At 39.4% G+C, this 25,186-nt stretch overlaps 1 protein-coding gene across 10 annotated transcripts in view; it reads left to right on the top strand.

The window, feature by feature from the left end:
* The first annotated feature begins 660 nt into the window (after positions 1-660).
* Positions 661-25,186, top strand: part of UBR2 (ubiquitin protein ligase E3 component n-recognin 2) — a 108,306-nt gene continuing 83,780 nt past the window's right edge. For all 10 annotated transcript variants that reach the window (XM_006069206.3, XM_025269837.2, XM_006069204.3 and 7 more), the window contains exons 1-2: positions 661-800; positions 9,098-9,357. In XM_006069206.3, the coding sequence (XP_006069268.1) occupies positions 723-800; positions 9,098-9,357 (338 nt within the window). In that variant the 5' untranslated portion in view covers positions 661-722. The remainder of the gene's footprint in view (positions 801-9,097; positions 9,358-25,186) is intronic.

The raw sequence follows: 25,186 nt of genomic DNA, 5'->3' as shown, positions 1-25,186 counted from the left end.
TATTCGTTTGACAAGTATTTGAGTTCGTACCCACTCCAGGCTTTGAAAAGCATTTGAGTTCTACCACGTGCCAGGCACCGTTCTAAGCTCTGGGATACAAAAATGAACAAACGGTGTTGAGGGATAAAACTACAGTACCACACAGTATCTCGCGCTTCTGCCTCTTTCCAGGTGGTCTCTTCCCACGATTCTAGCTGTGCAGAAAAGCCCCGCCCGCTCATCTGCCATTTCTCCAAGCTCTTAGGAGACGAAGGGACTACAACTCCCACAATGCCATCCTGGGGGGGGGGGGGCGGGTGGTTTCCTTGTAAGCGTTCCACCTTTTCCCTGGCCTTGCGGAGGACGACTACAACTCCCAGAGTGCTCTGCTTCCTCTTTGGTGTGTTATTGCCCCTTTCACGGTGCCGGACGCTGTAGAAACGGGCTAGAGTGCCAGGTCCGATGTTTTCTGTGTCCTTCCCCGAGGCAGGGACGAGGCGGTGACTTGACTCTTGGGCGCAGAGCCCGGGAGGGAGCGCAGGAGACGCTGTCCCTTCTGCCCGGCTCATCTCGCGCTCCTCTTCGTCTTCTCCACCCGCAGCCACCTGAACTCCTGCTCAAGACCGACCGCCCCAGGCAGGGTGGTGGCTTTGCGCCCCACCTCCCCGCCTCGGGCCGTGGCGAGGCCGCGGCCCTCGGGGCGGCAGTAGCGGCGTCAGCGCTGGGGAGGCGAAGGAGGGAAAATGGCGTCGGAGCTGGAGCCTGAGGTGCAGGCCCTCGACCGGAGTTTGCTGGAATGTTCAGCTGAGGAGACCGCGGGGGTGAGTGCCTGGACCGGGGCTAGGATGTCCGGCCGTGGCAGGCCGCGCCCCGGGGGAGGAACCGACTCCTGGGAATCCCTGGGTGGCGGGCCCTTCTTGGGGTGACGAACCGGCGCGCGGGGCCTCGCCGTGTAGGTAATGGCCCGGGGAGGCCCCAGATCCTGCCCCTCTCCGTCCCTCTTTATCCACAAGTAGCCGGCAGCGCTGCTGGGTGCACCAGCCACCCTCGCGTTTCCTTTCGCTCTTCCATTATTCCTCCTTTCCCCCTCACTCCCAGTAAGTTCCCCAGCACAGGGCCTTTGCCCTCTGTGCCAACTCTGCTTCCTGGTCTTTTGGATACTTTGTCTTCCTGATTCCTTTTCCGGAGATAAGCGGAGCCTTGCCTCCTCATTTGAAACCTGCCGCCTTTACTTTGTTTCTGGGACCGGCCTTGGTATCCAAAGATGCCAGCGACACTGTTCTCCGTCTTTACCCCTCCTTTTCATTCCTTTTTTGCCCTGGTTTGGTTAGTCGTCGTTAGTGAATGTGCGAAGAGTTAGTGTCTTGACACATTTATGGAGTGTGAGAAAGTGGTCGTTGAGACTGGGAGATTAAAACAATAATTCGTCTAGGAGTTGGGGGTAGTTGGACGGAGAACAAACGTTATATAACTTTGAGAGAGCGGCTGTCAGTAAATGGAAGCTAATAATGTGGCCACAGCATGGTGAGAGCAGTTAATGCCCCAAACTTAAAGCATTCAAAGCCAGTCTTGTGCTGAACCCGTAATATGAATATGCTCATATAAGTAGCAGAGTTATAAAACAATTAATAAAACTCGATGGTATCTTTCTTCCAGAAGGACAGGGAACACCCATTAGAACAGATTGCCCAGAATGATTATGAATGGACCAAAACAGCTTAGGCCCTACCTTTCGTGCTTCCGATTTAAAAAAACTAATAGGGAGGAAGTGACCTTTGAGCACAAGTCAACAATCTGAATGTTAGGAACAAAATTGTAGTAGGACACTATGGGGCTGTTGGTTAGTAAGGAGTTATTTTGGGCGAATTGATGAGGGCACTAGATCATAGGGGAAGTAAATGTCAGGAGTAGAGGTGAAAAGTTTCAAGAAACACGTTGTTGAACGATGCGTCTTTGTTTTTAAACCAACTTGTTTAGTTCAGTTTTCATTTACTTTCTGCTTAATATTGCAACAACCCAAGGATTTTCCCCATCTGCCTTTCATTTATTGAGAGATTAAAAAAAAAAAAGAAAGCTGTGTTTGAAGTAAATAGTAAAATGATGATAACAGTTGTTCCCTATCCAGGTCGCCCTGTCAGTATCCATGTTGATATCTGTCCTGTTATTTACCCGACATTTTTTTTTTTACTCCACCGAGTTTTGCCTGTGACCCAGTGGTACAGGCTATGTACTCTATTTTCCTAGTTCTAAAAGTGGAAGCTGCTGTACACCTGAAACTAACACATTGGTAATCAACTATACTCCAATATGAAATAAAATTTTAAATAAAAGTGCAAGTTACTTAGTGAGAGCTTCTCAAATTTGTTGAGATTTCCTGAGTAAACAGTTATAAAACCAGTGCTAGAGACCAGTGCTCCTAGTCCCTGCATAGTGAAATTCTCAGTCAGATGTAGTGGGGGAGATTAAGGGAAATGCAATCAAAGTTTAGTACTCTGGACTTGGAATTTGTGAAGATCAGAGTCTGAGCTACATTTTAGTTTTGCTGTTTCCTTTTAAATGAATTTCTGAATAATAAGATGGAAAAAAATTTAGTCTGAAGGCCAACAAAATTTCTTAAAGAAGATTCAGGCTAGTAGTAAAACACAGGATTCTTCAAGCAGTATAATTTGCTTGTACTTTGTGAAGCGTTTATTGTCTGTATTTGGTTAAAACAGCATAATGCTTTAGTATTCTTCCAGCTTCGGCTCCAGCCCAGCCTTTGTCACAAATTAAAATGAATAAAGTTTTCTCAGGTTAAAATAAACTTTAGAGAGAATAAACAAGTAATAAACAGTTATTGCAGCCTTTAGACCTCTGTAACTGGTAATTGGTTGGGATCACATCCGTCTAAAATTACTTAATAAGCACTGGTGTCATCTTTCCCACACTGTATTTACACACTGGCTTTTCTTATTTGAATGAGGAGGAAGGACTATTTGTGACCCCATCTATTCTTTACTAGAATGCGTCACAGAAGTATTTAAGTACTCCAATACTTTCAAGTTTAGGATAGTAAAGTGACTGGCCCTGTGTTCTAGTTTTCTCTTTCCTTTGGTAGAATTGATTCTGCAAGTATGTTCAGTTCAGTTCAGTAGCTCAGTCGTGTCTGACTCTGCGACCCTGTGGACTGCAGCATACCAGGCTTCCCTGTCCATCACCAACTCCCGGTTGTGCAAGTATATATGACTCCACAATGGCACCCCACTCCAGTACTCTTGCCTGGAGAATCCCATGGATGGAGGAGCCTGGTAGGCTGCAGTCCATGGGGTCGCTAAGAGTCAGACACGACTGAGCGACTATCACTTTCACTTTTCACTTTTACACATTGGAGGAGGAAATGGCAACCCACTCCAGTGTTCTTGCCTGGAGAATCCCAGGGACGGGGGAGCCTGGTGGGCTGCCGTCTGTGGGGTCACACACAGTCGGACAGGACTGAAGCGACTTAGCAGCAGCAGCAGCAGCAACACTTCTTGAGTCTATCTACATCTTATGCTCCACAGATTGGATTATATCTTTAAAGTGGATGATTTGCTGCTGCTGCTGCTAAGTCGCTTCAATTGTGTCCAACTCTGTGCGACCCCATAGACGGCAGCCCACCAAGCTCCCCCGTCCCTGGGATTCCCCAGGCAAGAACACTGGAGTGGGTTGCCATTTCCTTCTCCAATGCATGAAAGTGAAAAGTGAAAGTGATAGTTGCTCAGTCATGTCTGACTGTAGCAACCCCATGGACTGCAGCCTACCAGGCTCTTCCGTCCATAGGATTTTCCAGGCAAAAGTACTGGAGTGGGGTGCCATTGCCTTCTCCGAAGTGGATGATTTAAGAAGTGGATATATTGTTTCTCCCCAAGTCTGAAAGAACTGTGTATTCCTTACAGAAGTTTTATGTAGAGTATTATATCTATATTGATTACTTTTTACCTTAAAATTTCCAGCAGTTTTATATATTGCAATGTAATTCACACATCTTACAGTTCGGTTCAGTGGTTTTTAGTATATGCAGAGTTGTACAGACATCACCACTATCAGTTTTAGAACATTTTCATCACCTTCCCAAAAGAAGTCCTGTATCCATTAGCTGTACACTCCTCCTAACCTCCCACACTCTAGGCCACTGCTGACCTGTTTCTTTGTTTCCATAGATTTGTCTCTTCTGGAAATTTAATATAAATGGGGTTATGTAATATGTTGTCTTTTGTGACTGGTTTCTTTCGCTTAGCATAAGTATTCAAGGTTTGTTCTTATTGTAGCATGTATCCTCAATACTTCATTCCTTTTTACTGCCAAATGATAGTCCATTATGTGGATATACCATATTTTATTTATCCATTCATCAGTTGATGGCTGTTTGGGTTGTTCAACTTTTGGGAGATTATGAATTGTGGTAGTATGAACTTTTGTGTACAGTTTTTTTGCGGGAACATATGTTTTCGTTTCTATTGGGCATACACCCAGGAGAGGAATTGCTGGGTCAGGAATTGCTAGGCAGAAATGACTGCATCGTTTTACCTTCCTCTCAGCAGATGTGGTTTTCAGTGGGTTTCACATCCTTGTGAACACTTGTTAGTTGTCTGTTTTTCGGTTGTAGCCATTCTATTGGGTGTAAAGTTGGGTCTCTTTATAGTTTTGATTTGTATTTCCCTCGTGACTCATGATGTTGAACATCTTTCCATAAGCTTTTTGGGTATTTGTTTATATTTTTTTTTAAGTGTCAATTCAGATCTTTTGCCTATTTTTAAGTTACATTTTTCTTGGTTCTAATTTTTTCTTAATATAGTCCCAAAAGCTCCGTTTCAGCATTAGTGATTGTTGCTTTAGATTGTTGTTTTATAGTTAACTTACATGTTGATTATCCTTGTTCAAAAGCAAAACCAAATGTGGTTAAAGAACGCAGCTTTAATTTGGCAAGCATTATAGTTAGATACTGTGATACAAGCTTCCCTTGTGGCTCACCTGGAAAAGAATCCGCCTGCAATGTGGGAAACCTGGGTTCAATCCCTGGGTTGGAAAGATCCCCTGGAGAAGGGAAAGGCTACCCACCCCAGTATTCTGGCCTGGAGAATTCCATGGACTTTTTAGTCCATGGGGTCCCAAAGACTCAGACATGACTGAGTGACTTTCACTTTCACTGTGCTAAAAGAACTAACCCCAAAGGATTCTTTCATTTTTGTGTTTATTATACTTGCTCTCCATCCCAAGGCTGAAAATTAGCTTTCAAAATAGGAGAGAGCCTAGAAGCATTGTTATAACATGTTTACTATAGGGGAATGAGCTGACAGTTCGTCCACTTCCTTGTGGAGGACTTCTCATAAGGTAGTGCTTATTACTGTGATGTACACATTATATGGCAGCCACAAGGGTCTGAAATGAGGACAGATTAACATGCAACCGAATTGGGAATCTGGTCATTTTTCCTGTTGAAGAAATAGTTACAATTAGCTTATGTTCCTGAGAACTAATACAAAAAGCTATAGATTTTTTCTTTTGAGAAATATGTGGACCATTGTTCTGAAATGCAGCCAGAAATTTTTTCCACCTGCTCATTTTCACTTCACAGCTTTTTTTTCTAATCTGTACTGTTGCTGGTCACTAATTCTATATCTCTGGTATATAATTCCCATGTAAAGGTACTTTGCTTTGTTTATTAAGTGTTTTAAGTAAGGTGACTGATTTTTTATTCCTTAGCCAGAAGCTGATATTAGTTTCTGAATTTTTTGTTTAAGAAATCGATGAACATATTTAGCCCATCAGTGTTGTTGGAGCCACAAGACAACATTTTCTTTTACAAAGCACTATCCTTTATCCTCCCTGAATCAAAATTCTGCAAAAGTAAACTTTTAAGAGAAATGCAACATAAAATATAAAACAAAAAATCACTGTTAAACAAAACCTTTAAATATGTTGTAAATTAAAATTGAAGCATAGTTTTCTAGGATCCTGGGGGTGAATTCTTAAATCTTAATGATTGTCTCCCTCCAAGTACTGTTTTCCAGGCAAGAACACGGACAGGACTGAAGTGACTTAGCAGCAGCAAGTACTGCTTTAAGAGTAATTTAGTCTCTTTCCTACTTAATAAAAGGAAACAGAGCAAAATTAGTTACATTTGGAAAGGATTGTTTCACTTCAGGGGTAAAGACTTTTTCACTGTTTTCAATTGTAAACTTCCATCCAGCCCTTATCTTATGAACAAGAGTTTTACATTTTTAGGAAAAGTTCTCTAAAGTGTGAAATTAACTAGAAAGTTAGTATGTACTACCTCATGAATATTTAAAATCTCTCTGTAGAGTTATTTTTCAAAAAAAAGAAGTGGATTGAAGATTATGCAAGTAATAGTTAAAAAGACCTTGTACTCTTTTTTTTTAATGTTTTATTTTATATTGGAGTATAGCCATTAAGAAGACCTTATACTCTTGTCTGATGGTGTTAGACATCACTTGAATGCACTCTTTCTTAACCAGGATGTAATTTGAGACATAAATGTAGTCTATAGGTAAACATGAGACCTATGAGTTAACAGATAACTGCATTTTTGTAGAAGTGAGTTGTTCCATGTTTTCTGATTTCAAATTTTTATTTGGTTTAGAGACAGAAAAAGGTGGTTGTAATTAACGCAAGGAAATGTGGAGGACGAGTAAACGTAGATGGAATTGGTATGGGAGGCAGGAATAAATAAATGACAGAATATGAGGAAAATTCTTAAGGTTTAGGGAAATAGAGAAAAGAATGGAGGTAGTTTGATGGATGCCTTATTATAGGGTTTACTTGGTTTGGTTTTTAGAGCCTGCACCTGGATTGGCTTTATTTCTGCTTCCATAAAAGCCACATGGAGCATCTTTCTGTAATATCAACGTTAAGTGACAGTCAGTAGTACAGATATATTTATAGTCACTAGGTTAATGGATTTTGCTAAATGCCTGCTGGGGCTTGGTTCTGTTTTAGATTTGGGGGTTTTTGGGGGTGGGGTAGAGGAACAGGAGATTCGGGTAAGGAATGGGCAGAGAAGGCGTCTTAGAGAAAGTGAAACATAAACTGAGATCTGAAGAATGAGTAGAAAATAGCCCTGGGAAGCAGAGAGGAGCAATGCCAGTCAGGAGGAGGAGACTAGTAAGTATAATACAAGACAGCAGGCTTTGTAAACCGTGTCAGTGGACTTGACTTGATCCTAAATAGAAGGGGAAACAGTGACACGATCAGATTGGCATTTTGCAAGAAACACTCTGGTAGTGAGTTTGGAAAAATGGATTGTAGAGGGGCCAAACTAGTGGGGATCACCAGTTAGAATATGGTTGCACCAATCTGATGGCTCTGGGCAGTTTGGACTAGGGTAGTGGGGGCAGTGCCAGTAGGGATGGAGAGAAAGAAATGTATGGATTCAACAGATGTTGAGGAATCCTAATAGACAAGACATGATGATTAATTGAATGTTGGAGTAAGGAAGAAAGATTTCTGTGTTTTTTTTCTGGTTTGAATACCTGGTAGATGCTGGTGTTTAAAATAGGGAAATGGAGAAAATAGCAGGAGGTTTTGTGTTGTGGAAGATCATGAGTTCAATTTTGGACATATTGAGTTGGTGTCTGAAAGGAAAAACTGTTTCTTCTGTTTCTCTTTACACTCCCAGCCACCAAATGTAGGGGAATGTTTTTCCCACATCAAGCAATTCTCTCCTTCTCAGCAGACACCAACTGGGTGCCCTACAAGTTGGTCAATTCTGACACCATACACCTGGAGATAGCATCAGATCCCAAAGATTAAGGGCTCAGTCCCACAAAGCTGCCCCCATTACTACTTCAGATGCCACTCACAAGCAGGGGGTCCTCAGGTTACCCACAATTTATGTTGCAAATGAGGAGGGTTCCTGTGACCCCCTCTTTGGGTTCAATAATTTGCTGCAGTGGCTGCCAGAACTCAAGGAAGCAGTTTATTTACTAGGTTACTTGTTTATTATAAAATGATACAACTCAGGAATAACCAAATGAAATAGAGGAAGGTATGTGGAGCTTCCATGCCCTCTCTGGGCATGTTAGCACCTCTGCCTGTTCACCAAGGAAGAAGGTGGCTGAACCTCAACACTTTGGGATTCTTATGGAGGCTTCATGCCTCCATAGGCATGATGATCAAATCATTGGTCATGAGTGATTAACTTCACCTCCAGCACCTGTCCCTTCCCTGAAGTTGGTTGGGGTGGAGGCTGTAAGTTCCCACCTACTAATCATGTTCCTGTGGCAACCAGCTCCCCATCCTTAGGGGCTTGCCAAAAGTCACCTCAGTAACTGCAGTTCAGGTCTGATTGAAAGAGGTTTGCTTTGAATAACAAAAGACACTCCTTTCTTCTTTATCTCACTTATACTTAGGAAATTTCAAGAGTTTTAGGAACTCTGTGCTAGGAATGAGAAAACCAAAAGTATATTTCTTATTGTAAATTACAATATTGCAGCATCTGTTAGATATTACCACAGGTAGTAGGACATGAAAATTTAGGTACAGGAAAAACTGGCTTTTTTAAATGTTTTTAGCATGGAGAGCAAAGGAGAAAGGGTTTAAGCAGAGGTCGATCGGGGGAAAAGAACATAATCATTAAAACAAAGTCTCTTGTGGAGTGTCATTTATTAATCATTGAGAAATAGAATTAGTATATTGGCTGTTCATGTTTACTGTATGTTCTTTCTATCAGCAAACTGAAAAGAGAATCCAAATCACAATTAGTGTATCATTTGAGCAAAACAGTTGAAATTAGAAAGGAAGTCAGATGGGCTCAATGGCTAGCATCTTTGAGATGATTTGTTGTGGTTATTTTCCTGGACTGCCCATAGAAGGTTGCTTCAGGAGTCATTTTGAGGAGATGGACTCATTTCACTGTTGATTTTGCTTTCACTTTAAGTAGAATTCTAAGATACTGGCTATTGTAGTTAAAATCTAAATGTTTTACCCTTTTTGAAAAGGCATACAGTGATGAATGTTGTCAGTAAAACAGTTTATAAGATTCTTTTGTCATTATTTTTTGTGTCTAGAAGAAAACAGAGTAGATTTATTCAAATTTGCAGCTTATTGACTTTGTTTAAAATTATTTTTTCTTTTTTTTAAGAAATGGCTGCAAGCAACTGACCTCACTAGAGAAGTATACCAGCATTTGGCCCACTATGTACCCAAAATCTACTGCAGGGGTCCCAACCCTTTTCCACAGAAAGAAGACATGTTGGCACACCAAGTTTTGTTGGGACCAATGGAATGGTACCTTTGTGGTGAAGATCCTGAGTTGGGATTTTCCAAACTTGAACAAACAAATAAACCTTCTCATCTTTGTGGTCGTGTTTTTAAAGTGGGAGAACCTACATACTCTTGCAGGTAAGATATTGCCATTTTCTTTCTTTCCTTCTTGTTTTTACTTTTTTCTTGAAACCTTACATTTTAATTTTTAAATTATGAAATATTATATAAATGTGTGTGCGTGTAAGTCTACACAACAAATATATTTGGTTGAATAACTTATTATAAACAAATATTATTTTCCAGGTCAAGAAATAGAGCATCACCAGGATTTCAGAAACCCATAGTGTGCTTTCTTCCTCCTCCATAGTTAACCCCTACCTTGACTCTTGTAATGAGCACTTTCTTGCTTTTCTTGATAGAGTGGTTCTTTTTGATGTTCGAATTACCCCATGTTTGGCCTTTGAATGCCCCATCACACTAGCTTCTTGGTCATTTTCACATGCCTTTCATAGTCTTTGGGTGCTTCTTTGCTTTCTGGCACAAGATGTCCACACCTCACTTTGTACTTACTCTGACCCATATGTGCAATCAGCCACTTATGCAGGGAGTTTCCTTGTAGTTGGGAATGTTAGAAACCATGGTCTGGGTGCTATATGTACTTAGTACTACTAGGTTGACTTTAAATTTCTTGTTGAGAATTGAGTGTACAAGGGTAGAAGATGGAGAGGAAAGTGCTCTGTTTCCCTTTAGGACTATCCTCTCCTATTTCTCAGAACTAATCATTATTGACAAACTCTTATGTATCCTTCAAGAAATTTTTTGTGCCTATACATGCCATATATGGGGCTATCTTAAACATATATATGCAGACATACATAGAAAAGGGACTGTGTTAGATATACTGGGCTAAGTTTTCCTTTCTCTACAAAATCTTGCCATTGACATCTGTCCATATCAGCTCATATAGCTAGGTAATATTCCACTGTGTGGATACAGTATTGATTGTATAATATTTTTTTCTTTAAGACTTTTTCCCATGCAACTTAATTTTGGTTACAGCTTCTGGGTGTCTGTGGCAATCTTTCTTTATGGTTAGAATACCAATCAAGAGCTTTTTATATATTGAAAGACTGTTAGATCTAGTTTTTTGTTTGTCTATACAGAAACCTAAGTCCCTTATTGGTATTTGGAGCAGTAGATCTAGTTTAATCTCATGATTTACAGATGAGGAAACTGAGATCCAATTGTTGCAATAACATCCTTTGTATCAAAAATATCCAGTTCCAAAGCATGCATTTGTATGTCTTGTCTTTCAATCTTCAGTTTGGAATGTTGCATTGGTTTTTCTTTGACTTTCATGATCTGGACACTTTTGACAAGTACAGGCCATTTATTTTGTAAATGCCTCTCAATTTGGGTTTGTCTGTATGCTTCATGGTTAGAGTCAGGTTGTTTCTTTCACAGAAATATTACAAGAATTACATGTTCTCAGTGTTCCAGAAGCATATGATTTTGGTTTGGTTCAATAGCTCTTTAACTTTGATCACTTGATTTCTGCAAGGCTTCTCTACTGTGGAGTTACTCTTTTTCCCTCTCTAATCACTAAATATTTGGTGGTGAGATACTTTGAGACATATTAAATATCCTCTTTCTTACCAAATGTTCAGGGTTTTATTTGTATCAGTATGTATTCATGGAGTCCCATTATTCTGGTGGTCAAAATTGTCCTAGATTTGACCAGTGGGAGGCCCTTCAAGCAGTTTCCCTGGTGGCTCAGACGGTAAAGAATCTGCCTGCAATGTGGGAGACCTGGATTCCATCCCTGGGTTGGGAAGATCCCCTGGAGAAGGGAAAGGCTACCCACTCCAGTATTCTTGCCTAGAGAATCCCCATGGACACAGGAGCCTGGCAGGCTGCAGTCCATGGGGTTGCAAACAGTCAGACACAACAGAGTGACTAAGCACGCACACACAGGCTCTTCACGCTGTCTTTGTTCTTTTTTATGTCCCCATCATTCTTTGAGCACTTCCTTTTTCTGACACAAGATGTTTTGAACACATCTTGGACTTTTCTCTGCCTCAGTTCTAAAATCAACCATTTCTCCGAGGAGCCTGTTCCTTTTTAGTAGAGATCGGTGTTCAGAAATAAGATAGTAACTCTACTTGTTGCTGTTGGTATGTCACTAATCCCAAACCCTGTCAATGGATCTGTGTATCTGTATGTAGGTCTCTCTAGTTCCAGTCCAGCACCACAGGATTCTTTCTTGTTTTCTTCCTTTGTATATTTTGTCTCTTCTCTAATGATGCCATGTGTGTCTGTGTATGGGGCCATCCCAGGGGAGAACAGGTTGGGTGCTGGTTTGAATGCTTTGTAAGGAGGGCTTGATTAAATTGACAGTTCTGAGAGCTTCCATGACTAGAAGAAAAAGAAGTAGAAAGAATCTTGTTTTCAGCAGTGATCATGGAATTGGCTTTTTTGGGGGTTTGGAGAAGTGGAGGTGGGACGACAGGAGGAGGAATGTATTTATTCCCTCAGTGAAAGTGGTGCACTGAAAAGCTGTTTGCTTATATTTGAAGATTAAGTGTGCCTGTAGGATTTGTTGGTGAAACCAAGTCAGGAGGATCTCAGAAGAGTTTTCCTGTATGTGCATGGTAGAGGCTGGAGTCTTTGAGATATAAAATCATTAGAGTGTGGAGGTATAGGTTAATCCATTCATACCTATCCTGGGTATTCTAACTGTATATTTAGAGAATGTATAGAATCAATGAAAAGGAAGGTTCCTTGGGTAAGAATTTTCATGTTCATGACATCATCTAAAGGGTCACGAAAGTGAAAGTGTCTCAGTTGTGTCCAACTTTTTGCGACCCCGTGGACTATACAGTCCATGGAATTCTCTAGGCCAGAATACTGGAGTGGTTAGCCTTTCCCTTCTCCAGGGGATCTTCCCAACCCAGGGATCAAACCCAGGTCTCCCGCATTGCAGGCGGATTCTTTACCAGCTGAACCACAAGGGAAGCCCCAGAATACTGGAGTGGGTAGCCTATCCCTTCTCTAGCAGATCTTCCCAACCCAGGAATCAAACTGGGGTCTCCTGCATTGCAGGTAAATTCTTAACCAACTGAGCTATCAGGGACATTTATGCCCAGAATGGTTGAAGAAAGAAAGCAGTATGCAGTAACCTGTACTTGGACAGACAAGTACCCTGAAATGGGGGGGAGGGATATAATTATGATGGCCTCCTAGGACTCAAGCTTGAACCAGACTCTTAGAGGATATTTCTAAACTTTGTTGTTACTTAAAGTTGGCCAACTCCAGGTTATGAGCCCAGACTTCTACAAGATTGTCTAAAATACAACTGAAAGTTGGGGACCTCCTGAGCCACACTCAATTCTGATCTGCTGGTTACAAATTTTAGGCATCTCCATAGATTATCTTAGGTTGGATAATCACTGGAACAACTCACAGAACTCAGGGAAATGCTGTAGTTATGATTCAAGTTTTATCATAGCAAAAACACACAAATCTGAACTAGCCAAAAGGCAAGATTTCCAAATGCAATGTTTTCTTATTCTCAGGGACATGTTGTTATCATCCCAGCACATTTACTGCATGACAACAAAGTATTGCCAACCAGGGAAGCTCACCCAAGCTTAGGTGTCCAGAGTTTTTATTGGGGTTTCTTATATTGAATAGTGGTTTATTGAATCATTGCCCACATGACTCAGTTTCCAATTCCACTGCCCTTCCCAGTGGCAGAGCTGTGCCTGAAAGCCCCAGTCCTCTAATCACATGATTTAGTTCAGTTCAGTCGCTTAATTGTGTCCGACTCTGTGACCCCGTGAATCTCAGCACGCCAGGCCTCCCTGTCCATCACCAACTCCTGGAGTTCACTCAAATTCATGTCCATCGAGTCGGTGATACCATCTAGCCATCTCATCCTCTGTCATCACATGATATTAGCCCTCTAATCACATTGGCCCTCTAATCATTTGCTCTAATCACGTGGTTGGTTTTCTGGTATGGCCAGCCTCCACTCTGAGTTACTTAATTCTGCCTGCGCTCTGTGACAGCCTAGAGGGGTGGCATGGGAAGGGAGGTTCAAGAGGGAGGGGATATGTATGCCCTTGGCTTATGTTGATGTATGGCAGAAGCCATCACATTGTAAAGTAATTCAGTTCAGTTCAGTCACTCAGTTGTGTTCGACTCTTTGCATCCCCATGGACTGCAGCACACCAGGCTTCCCTGTCCATCACCAAGTTCCAGAGCTTGCTCAAACTCATGCTTATTGAGTCCGTTGTGCCATACAACCGTCTCATCCTCTGTTGTCCCCTTCTCCTCCTGCCTTCAATCTTGCCCAGTATCAGGGTCTTCTCCAATGAGTCCATTCTTCACATCAGGTGGCCAAAGTATTGAAGTTTCAGCTTCAGCATCAGTCCTTCCAGTGAATATTCAGGACTGATTTCCTTTAAGATTGACCGGTTTGTTCTTCTTGCAGTCAAAGGGACTCTCAAGAGTCTTCTCCAACACTACAATTCAAAAGCATCAGTTCTTTGGTGCTGAGCTTTCTTTACGGTCCAACTCTCAGATCTGTACATGTCTACCGGAAAAACCATAGCTTTGACTAGACGGACCTTTGTTGGCAAAGTAATGTCCCTGCTTTTTAATATGCTGTCTAGATTGGTCATAGCTTTTCTGCCAAGGAGCAAGCATCTTTTAATTTCATGGCTGCAGTCACCATCTGCAGTGATTTTGGAGCCCCAAAAAATAAAATCTCACTGTTTCCATTGTTTCCCCATCTGTTTGCCATGGAGTGATGGTACCAGATGCCATAATCTTACTTTTCTGAGTGTTGAGTTTTAAGCCAACTTTTTCACTCGCTTCTTTCACTTTTATCAAGGCGTTCTTTAGTTCCTCTTGGCTTTCTGCCATGAGGGTGTTATTATCTGCATATCTGAGGTTATTGATGTTTCTCCCAGCAGTCTTGATTCCAGCTTGTGCCTCATCCAGACAGCATTTCGCTTGATGTACTCTGCACATAAGTTAAATAAGCAGGGTGACAATATACTCCTGTCCCGATTTGGAACCAGTCTGTTCCATGTCCAGTTCTAACTGTTGCTTCTTGACCTGCATACTGATTTCTCAGGAGGCAGATCACGTGATCTGGTATTCCTATCTCTTGAAGAATTTCCCACAGTTTGTTGTGATCCACACAGTCAAAGGCTTTGGCATAGTCAATAAAGCAGAAATAGATGTTTTTCTGGAACTCTCTTGCTTTTTCGATGATGCAACAGATGTTGGCAATTTGATTTCTGATTCCTCTGCCTTTTCTAAATCCAGCTTGAACATCTGGAAGTTCACAGTTCATGTACTGTTGAAGCCTGGCTTGGAGAATTTTGAGCATTATTTTGCTAGTGTGTGAGATGAGTGCAATTGTGCTGTAGTTTGAAAATTCTTTGGCATTGCCTTTCTTTGGGATTAGAATGAAGACTGAACTTTTCCAGTCTTGTGGCCACTGCTGAGTTTTCCAAATTTGTTGGCATATTGAGTGCAGCAATTTAACAGCATCATCTCTTAGGATTTGAAGTAGCTCAGCTGGAGTTCCATCACTTCCACTAGCTTTGTTCGTAGTGATAATTCCTAAGGCCCACTTGACTTCACATTCCAGGATGTCTGGCTCTAGGTGAGTGATCACACCATCATGATTATCTGGGTCGTGAAGATCTCTTTTGTATAGTTCTTCTGTGTGTTCTTGCCACCTCTTCTTAATATCTTCTGCTTCTGTTAGGTTTGTACCATTTCTGTCCTTTATTGTGCCCATCTTTGCATGAAATGTTCCCTTGGTGTCTAATTTTCTTGAAGAGAGTAATTATCTGCCAAATAAAAATAAAATAAAATTTAAAAAAAAGTTACCTCATTAGTATAAACTTTCAGATATGTGGGTGGAGTGGAAGCATGAATAACAAAGACACTCCTATATATGGGAAATTTCAAGGATTTAGAGTTACTTCCTAGGAACCCCAAAGGTCAGCCAAACTCTATCACACAGTAGTTAAGAAAGTAAGTGAGGTCCTTTGTATAGTGCTTTCCACAATATTTGGTACATAATAAACTCTTGGTAAATGGCCATGCTGGGGTCTGAGGATGAATGTGTTATGTTTAAAGTAGTACATGAAACCCAGTACCTTGATAAGATGACATGGAGTCTGTTATTTGGAAAGATGAAATATGGTTATTGGAATTCTGGGAGAGTTTCTAAACTAGACCCTTTAGGAGAAAGGTGACTTATGTCTGTAGGTTGGAGATTTTCTTTAACCAGAAAAAATGATACTCAGAAGTCTTTAAAATGAATCTGTGAAGGAAATTAAGTTAATTTTTCTGTTATTTGTTCATCATTTCAAAAATCGTGTAGATCTCAGATGATCTCGCTGAAGCCGCTGTGATGTCAGAAAAGCTATCCGTTTTCATACAGTAGAGTAGTTTTTATATTTGTCTATACTTAGTTGGGAGAAGGCAATGGCAACCCACTCCAGTATTCTTGCCTGGAAAATCCCATGGATGGAGGAGCCTGGTAGGCTGCAGTCCATGGGGTCGCGAAGAGTTGGACACTACTGAGCGACTTCACTTTCACTTTTCACTTTCATGCATTAGAGAAGGAAATGGCAACCCACTCCAGTGTTCTTCCCTGGAGAATCCCAGGGATGGCAGAGCCTGGTAGGCTGCCGTCTATGGGGTCGCACAGAGTCAGACACAACTGAAGCGACTTAGCAGCAGCAGCATACTTAGTTGGCTTCCGTGGTGGCTTAAACAGTAAAGAATCCGCCTGCAATGCGGGAGACCTGGGTTCGATCCCTGGGTTGGGAAGATCCCCTGGAGAAGGGAAAGGCTACCCACGTCAGTATTCTTGCCTGGAGAATCCCCATGGACAGATGGGCCTGACGGGCTACTGTCCATGGGGTCCCAAGGAATGGGACACGACTGAGCTACTTTGACTTTCACTTTTTCATACTTAGTTCTCTATTAGGAAAAATGGAATCAAACGTGGCACTTGTTATTACTTTCTAAATAGAGATGATTGTTTTTAGGGACAATCATGTTAGTGTGATGTTGATCATAGGTACTTATATTTTGATATCTCATAACCATTAAGAAAAAGAAAATACTAGTAAAATGTGAAATCATACTTTGGTTTATGAGTTTAACATTAAGTTAATTCCATTGTTTTTTGTTGCAAAGTTAAATTTAAAACATTCTTATTTAACATTTAAAAGCTTACTGCTTGAATATTACAGATAACCAGAATTTGGAGTTGGGAGTTATGCTGCCATCAGTTAGGAATATTCTTCGTACATGTTTCCAGATAGTACTTTATGATTCTTTGTTATGAACAATTTTGCTTGTTTAATTTTTCTAAACATTGAGTCTGTCAGTAATGATAGATGAGGTTATGTTAAAAATAACCAACAAACTTACCATCTCAGAGACTTTAAATACCCAAAATACATTTATTATTCAGACTATGTGACCAGATTGGTGGGGGTGATGAGTGGGGGCTCTGCTCTAAGTAGTTACTTTATACCGTGTGGCATCTTGGTCAACTTAAAAATTTTTTTAAGGGTCACCAGGGCAAGGAAATAGGAGGGTCTTACACAGCAAATAAATTGCTCTGGCTCAAAAGTGACGACCACGCCTACATCCCTTTACCTAGAACTGGTTAGAAGGCCTCTGACTCCAAAACAGGGCAAGAAAGTGTATTTTTTCTGTGTCTGGTAGAGATGCAGACTTGAAAGTGGATGAACATTAGAAGTGTTTTCAGTGATCTTTGGAGTTTGGGTGTTATTTTTCCTTCCTCACAGGGTTGTTAGGATAAAAACAGGTATAGTATAGAAAAACACTTAGGGAACTATAAGGAATTTTTATATGTAAGATTTTTTAAGCCAAATACTCAGTCTTAAAATTCATTATTGAGCCATGAGTAATAAATATCTTAGGCAGAGGGAAAGAGGTGGTTTCATTCCTTTTCTCTCTGGAAATATAGAACTATAATATGGAAGAAACACTTATTTTTAGTAAGAAGAATTTGTTCAATTTTTTGCCTTTTAAAAAACTTGAACACTTGATGTTTTTTTTAGGAGAGTTCTATTTTAAGACTGTTTTTTAAAAACATGAGTGGTCCAGAGATTGAAATCAATGCTGTGTTAGTTTAAAAAATATATGGATGTGATACATGAGTGAAATTATGCTGTGTGTATTTGTAAATGTGGCTTTTTTTCATGAAACAATTTGTCTTAGAGATCTTTCTCAGTCAGTTTATATAAATCTACTTCATTCTTTTAACTGCTGTATTTCCACAGTAAGGCCAGGCCATGATTTATTTGTTTGCCCTATTAATGAAATGAGAAATGGAAAATTTCTAGGATTTTTTTTTATCCTGTAGCAAACCATGCTGCAGGGAACATTCTGTACCTATTTCTACACATCTCTTTTTATACACATTTTAGTGTTTTTCAAGATAGATACCTATTAGTAGAAACAGAATTTCATTGCTGTGTATTATCACTGTGTTCTTCAATGTACTGGAATTTCCCTTGTCTACTTTGCTCTCTCCAACCTGGAAAAGTAACAGGAAGTGGGTAGTTGATATCTCCTAGATAGGTTGAATTTCTGTGGTTGTCCAAAATGAATCTTGTATTCTTGGTTTGGATATTTATGGTCATTTTTATTTACTTTTTTTTTATGCACCAATTTGGTGTAAGATTGAACATAGCCATACATTGGGATATGTTCATACCATAGCCATAATACCAACTTTACATGTATGCCTTTTATCCAGTTGTTGGGGAATAGTAGATGTATGAATAGGTTACTGTGGGGTAATCCTTTTAGATAAGGAAGCTTGGATTTATATCACCAACATTTTCCTAATGATACCATATTTGAGTTCTTTATTTCTTAGAGGAAAATTTACGTATTTCAAAAGGCACAAATCTTAATTGTACATTTTTTACAATAGTTAACCTCATGTAACTCACATCCTGTCAAGCAGAGAACATTTCCGTCTGACTGGAAATTTCCTTGTTAAGGACTTCAAGCCCTAGGTAACCACTATTCTGATATTTTCACCTTAGATTAGTTTTGTCCATTCTAGAACTTCATCAAAATGAAATCATACTCCTTTGTGCCTGGCTTCTTTTACTCAGCATAATGTATATCTGATTCATCTAGAATCCTATAATTATTAGAAATTGTTTCCACTTGTATTGCTGAGTAGTTGTCCAGTGTATGAATGTACTTTAATTGCCCATAATCCATTGTTCTACTGATGAACATTTGAGTTGTTTCAGTTTGAGGTTATCATAAGTTTTCTATGGCTTTTTTTTAATCAGTTCATTCTGTTTTTTGGTAGAAATTTAAAATATTTAAAGGAAAGGAAAATGGTAGTTTGTTTCATAAATCATATCAGCTTATGCCAACATTATTTTAAATGCAACTTATTCAAGTATTAAACATTATTATTTTAAATCTCTGTGTTTAAAATACCAATAAAGAAACTCCCTGGTGGTCCATTTATTGGAATTCAGCTTCCACTGCAAGGGGCATAGGTTCAGTCCTGGTTGGGGAACGAAGATCCAGCATGTTGCATGGCATAGCCAAGCAATTTTTAAAAATAAAAGACAAAATAATAAATATTACACTATTAAAAATCTTCAGCTTTTTATGACACACTTTAGGAATATTAAGACACCATTGGTCATTGGTTGTTTATTCCCAAATTGCCCAGGCTCCTCTGTCCATGGGATTTCAAACCCCACATCTCCTACATTGCAGGCAGATTCTTTACCACTGGGCCACCAGGGAAGACACCAGTAAGATAAGCTTTTCTATACTATTATTCTGATAGACTGAACACTCTTAGCTGATCCATTAGTTACTGGCCATGACTATTTGCCAACAAGTCTTTGTGTGGACATATGTTTAATTTTGGGCTTCCCTGGTGGCTCAGTGGTAAAGAATCTGCCTGCAGTGCAAGAGATGCAGGAAACATGGATTTGATCCCTGGGTTGGGAAGATTCCCTGAAGGAGGAAATGGCTACCCACTCCAGTATTCTTGCCTGGAAAATTCCATGGACAGAGGAACCTGGTGGGCCACAGTCCATGGGGTCACAAAGAGTCTGACACGACTGAGCAATTGCGTGCATACACACACACATTTAATTGTTAGTGGATTCTACCCCAGGAGTAGAATTGCTGCATCAAAGGACAAGTATGTTTGAACTTAATAAGAAACTGTCAAAGCTTTTTCTAAAAAAAATGTTTTTTCCCGCCAGTAGTGTTCCACTTGCTCCATGTTCTCACCAACATTTGATTTTGTCAGTCTTTTAAACTTTAGCTGTTCTATATAGTGATATCTCAATATGGTTTTAATTTTCTTTGATGACTAATGATGTTGGTGCAATTTTACATGTGTTCATTGCCTGTTGAACTAATGAAGTTTTTCTTCAAGTCTTTTTTTTTATTGGCTTCATTATCTTTTTATTACTGAGTTTTAGAGTTGTTTATGTATTCTGGATACAAGCCCTTTGTGAGATAGATTTTATGAGTGTCTCCTCCAAGTCTGTGACTTGCCTGTATGCTGTCTTATGATGGCAGAAGTTTTAAATTTAATGGTTTAACTTTCCAACTTTTAAATTTTATGAGGATTGTTTCTTGTGTTAAAGAAATTTCTGCCTTTTCCAAGGTGACAAAAATATTCTCTCAGTTTTCTCCTATAAACTTTGAAGTTTTAGGTTTTATATCTGGGTCTGCGATCTGTCTCAAAACTTGATTTTTTTAATCAAGTTTGAGGTACAAGGGTTGAGCTTCACTTTCTTATTGCTTGTGGGGATCCAGTTGTTCTAGCACCATTTTTTTACTTTTCACATTAAATTGCTTTGTTCCCTTACCGAAGACCTCTTGACCATATGAGTGTGGGTCTATTTCAAAATACTGATCAATTCCATTCATTGATACAGCTATTCTAATGCCAATAACCACATTAACTTGATTACTGTAACTTTGTAGTAAACTTCGTATTGATTCCATTTTTGCTTCTTTAAAGTTTCTTTTCTCTATTTCAGATCCTTTGCATTTTATAAATTTTAGAATTAGCTTGTCAGTGTTTATTTTTCAGAAAGACTGCTGAGAAAGAAAAAAAAAAAAGAAAAGACTGCTGAGGTTAAGATTAGGACTGCATTGGCTCTATAGACCAGTTTGGGGAGAATTGACATTTTAACAATACTGAGTTTTCCAGTCCATGAACATCTTCTATCTCTCCATTTATTGAGGTCTTCTTTAATCTCTTTTAACTGTCTTATAGTTTTTATATAAAAGTTGTACATACCTTTTGTTACATATTTATTCCTAAGTATTTTATGATGGTGTTTTTTCCTTAGTTTTAATTTCAGTTTTCTTTTGTGAATATAAAGAAATAGAGTTGGTTTCTGATATCAAACTTGTAACTGTGAGCTTGTTACACTTATTTGTAGTTCTAGTAGTTTTTGTTTTCTTCTGGTTTTGGTTCTTTAGGATTTTTGCATAATTGTGTCCTCTCTGAATGGGGACAGTTATATTTGTTCCAGCCTTTCTGCCTTGTATTTTTTTGTGCCTTACTACACTGGTGAAAGAGGACATCCTTGCCTTGGATGGAAGGCATTCAGTCTTTTGTCATAAAATATGTTGTTATAGTTTTCTCATGAACACCCTTTATCTCATTAAGGACATTTCCTTCTGTTCCTAGTTTGCTGAGTTTTATTATTATTATAATAAATGACTGAATGTTATCCAGTGCTTTTATTATATCTTTTAAGATTATTATAATTTTCCTTTTTTATTCTATAAATAGTTGTATTGATTGATTTTTTTTTTTCCCCCAAATGGTTTTCATTACTGAGATAAACTCTACTTGATCATCATGTATTATAACCTTTATATATTGCTGGATTCAATTTGCTAGTGTTTTATTAAGGTTTTTTGTGTCTGTAATCCTTGAAATATACCATCTGTCACTTTCTTGTAATGTCTTTATCTGGTTTTGGTAACAGAGTTATGCTAGCCTTATGAAATGAGTTGAGAAATATTCCTTTTTTTCTATATCTTTGAGGAGTTTGTATAAAATTGGTATGAGTTCTTCCTTCAGTGTTTTTGGGTTTTTGTGTTTTTTTTTTTTTTCATTTTTGAAAAGTTTTATTAAAAATTTTTTTAATTTATTTTTTTATTGAAGGATAATTGCTTTACAGAATTTTGTTTTTTTTCTGTCAAACCTCAACCTGAATCAGCCATATATCCCCTCCCTTTTTTTTTTTTTTTTTTTTTTAATCCCCTCCCTTTTGAACATCCCTCCCATTTCCCTCCCCATCCCACCCCTCCTTCAGTGTTTGATAGAATTTTCCAGTGAAACAAATCATCAAAGCCTAGTGTTTTCTTCAGAGAAAGATTTTGATAACAAGTTAAATTTCTTGGATACTTTATGAGTTATTTAGAACTTTATTTCATCTTGTGTCATGTTTGGTACATTGTGCTTTTTGAGAAATATATTTCATTGTATCGTGCCAAATTTATTGGCATTAGGTTCTTAATGTCATTGATATCTATGGTATCTATTGTGAGGTCTCTTCCTTTGTTAAATTAATAATTTGTATTTTCTCTTTGAAAAGATTCATAAAACTGTTTAAAGAATCAGTTTTGGGCTTTATTAGTTTTCTATCTGTTTTGTTTGTTTGGTTTCTACTCTTCTTTCTACTTATTTTTGACCTAATGTGCTCCTATTTTATTCTTTGCTACTGCTAAGTCACTTCAGTCATGTCCGACTCTGTGCCACCCCATGGACCGCAGCCTACCAGGCTTCTCGTCCATGGGATTCTCCAGGCAAGAACACTGGAGTGGGTTGCCATTTCCTCTTCCAATGCATGAAAATGGAAAGTGAAAGTGAAGTCGCTCAGTTGTGTCCGACTCTTAGCGACCCCATGGACTGCAGCCTACCAGGCTCCTCCATCCGTGGGATTTTCTGGGCAACAGTACTGGTGTGCTATTTAATTTTCATATTTTTGAGGCTTTCCAGGCTTTGTGACTGGTTTGTAACACAGTTAAAGTTCTGTAAGGTTGCAGTCTTTGAATTTATTGAGGTTTGTTTTATGACTTAGCAACACAGTCTTGTACATTCCATATGCACCTGAAAAGTAGATATATTTTGCAGTTACTGGATATAATAATCTATGACTGTCAATTAGAACAAAGTGGTTGATCATGCCATTCAGTTCTTCTATACTTACTGATTTTTATGACTAGTTCTTTTAGTTACTGAGAAAGGGGAATGAAAGTCTCCATATATGATTACCATTTATTTACTTCTTTTAGTTCTATCAGTTTATATTTCATTTGTCTAAAAGCTCTTTTATTAACCACATACATAGATATTTATAATTTCTATTACTTCCTGATATATTGACCCCTTTATCATTTATTAATTCTTGTAAGAGTCTTCTTTGCCTGATAAAAGTTTTTCTTTCACTTTCACTTTTGGAGGATAATTTCGCAGGTACAGAATTCTAGGTTGGTAGGCATCTTTTCTTTCAACACTTCAAATATTTCACTCTACTTTTCTGTTGTTTTCATGGTTTCTAAGAAGTCAGATACGATTCTTACCTTTGTTCTGCTACAGGTAAGATTTTTCTTCTCCTCTTGCTTCTTTGACTTCCTGTATTTTGAAAATGATATGCCTGGGTACGAAGTTTTTTGGTGTTTATCCCACTTGATGTTCTTTGAACTTCTAGGATCTGTGCTTTGGTGTCTGACAGTCATTTAAGGAAATTTTCTCAGTAAATGTTTTCTGTTTACTTATTTATATTCTTCTTCTTCTTCTTTTTCTTTTTTTTTTGGTTGCACTGGATCTTTGTTGCTGTACGTGGGCTTTTCTTTAGTTGTGAGCAGTAGGGGCTGTGCTGCCCTGGTGGCTCAGAGGTTAAAGCGTCTGCCTTCAATGCAGGAGACCCGAGTTCGATCCCTGGGTCGGGAAGACCCCTGGAGAAGGAAATGGTAACCCACTCCAATATTCTTGCCTGGAGAAGCCTGGTAGGCTACAGTCCAAGGGATTGCAAAGAGTCGGACATGACTGAGCGACTTCACCTTCACCTTCAGCAGGGGCTACTCTGTTGCAGTGCACAGGCTTCATTGTGGTGGCTTCTCTTGTTGCGGAGCACAGGCTCTAGGCATGCAGGCTTCAGCACTCGCAGCACACGGGCTCGGTAGTTGGGGCTCATGGCCCTGGAGCATGCGGGCTCAGTGGTTGTGGCACACGGGCTTAGTTGCTCTGGGGCACGTGGAATCTTCCCAGACCTGGAATTGAACCCATGTCCCCTGCATTGGCAGGTGGATTCTTATTTACTGTACCACCAGGGAAGTCCTACATATTGTTTTCAGTATTCTGTTCCTTTCTCTCTTTCCTCTCTTTCTTGTGTTTCCACTACGTATGTGTTAGACCTTTTGTAGTTGTCACACCGTTCGTAAATATTCTGTTCTGTTTTCCTTCCAGTCTTTTTTCTCTTTGCTTTTCAATCTTAGCGCTTTCTATTGAGATATCCTCAAGCTCAGATATTCTTACATCAGCTATCTTCAGTCTGCTAATAAATCCATCATTCCTCATTTCTGTTTTGGTGTCTTTGATCCCTGGCATTTCTTTTTTGGTTCTTTCTTAGGATTTGCATCTCTGTTTATATTGTCCGTCTGTTCCTAAACACTATCTACTATATATATTAGAGCTCTTAGCATGTTAATCATAATTGTTTTTAATTCTGTGCCTAGTAATTCCAGTATCTGAGTCTGCTTTTGATCCTGGCTCTGTCGCTTCAAACTGTATTTTTTGACCTTTTAGGATGTCTTAAATTTGTTCTTGGTCACTAGGCATACAGTATACTGGGTGAAGGGGACTCTTGTAATTAGGCCTTTCATAATGTGATGGTACAGACATAGAGAACAGACTTGCGGTTGCCAAGGGAGAAGGGTGTGGGGGAGGGAACTGCTGGGAGTTTGGGATTAGCATATACAAACTGTTACATATAGGATGCATAAACAGCAAGGTCCTGCATTATAACACAGGGAACTATATTCAGTATCCTGTGATAAGGCATAATGGAAAAGAATATAAAAAAGAATCTATAACTGAGTTACTTTGCTGTAAAACATAAATTAACACAATACTGTAAATTAACCATACTTCAATAAAATTTTAAAAAGCAAAGCATCTGCTAGAAAATGTATAACAACAACAACAAAATAACATGGTGGTAATGGGTCAGGGAGGGAGAAGCATTCTGTAGTCTTGTGATTAGGTCTTGTCTTTTAGTGAGCCTGTATTTCTGGGCTGTGAACCTCACATGTGCTTCTTGATGCTCTCCCTAGCCCTAATTTAGTTGGGACAGATGGCTAGAGCAGGCTAGAATTGGGTATTTCCCTTTTTCCAGTTAGTTTGATAAAACCCCAGCAGGTTAGGCTCTGATTAAGGAAAGCTAGGAGAAAAGGAAACATATAAACATCTGAAAGCAGAGTTCCAAAGAATAGCAAGAAGAGATAAGAAAGCCTTCTTCAGTGATCAATGCAAAGAAATAGAGGAGAACAACAGAATGGGAAAGACTAGAGATCTCTTCAAGAAAATCAGAGATACCAAAGGAACATTTCATGCAAAGATGAGCTCGATAAAGGACAGAAATGGTATGTACCTAACAGAAGCAGAAGATATTAAGAAGAGATGGCAAGAATACACAGAAGAACTGTACAAAAAAGATCTTCACAACCAATATGATCACGATGGTGTGATCACTCACCTAGAGCCAGACATCCTGGAATGTGAAGTCAAGTGGGCCTTAGAAAGCATCACTACGAACAAAGCTAGTGGAGGTGATGGAATTCCAGTTGAGCTATTCCAAATCCTGAAAGA

Source organism: Bubalus bubalis, chromosome 2, assembly GCF_019923935.1.
Source record: "Bubalus bubalis isolate 160015118507 breed Murrah chromosome 2, NDDB_SH_1, whole genome shotgun sequence".
Classification (NCBI taxonomy): domain Eukaryota; kingdom Metazoa; phylum Chordata; class Mammalia; order Artiodactyla; family Bovidae; genus Bubalus; species Bubalus bubalis.
Note: the sequence above shows the minus strand (reverse complement) of the source record. Positions and strands in the feature narration are given on the sequence as shown.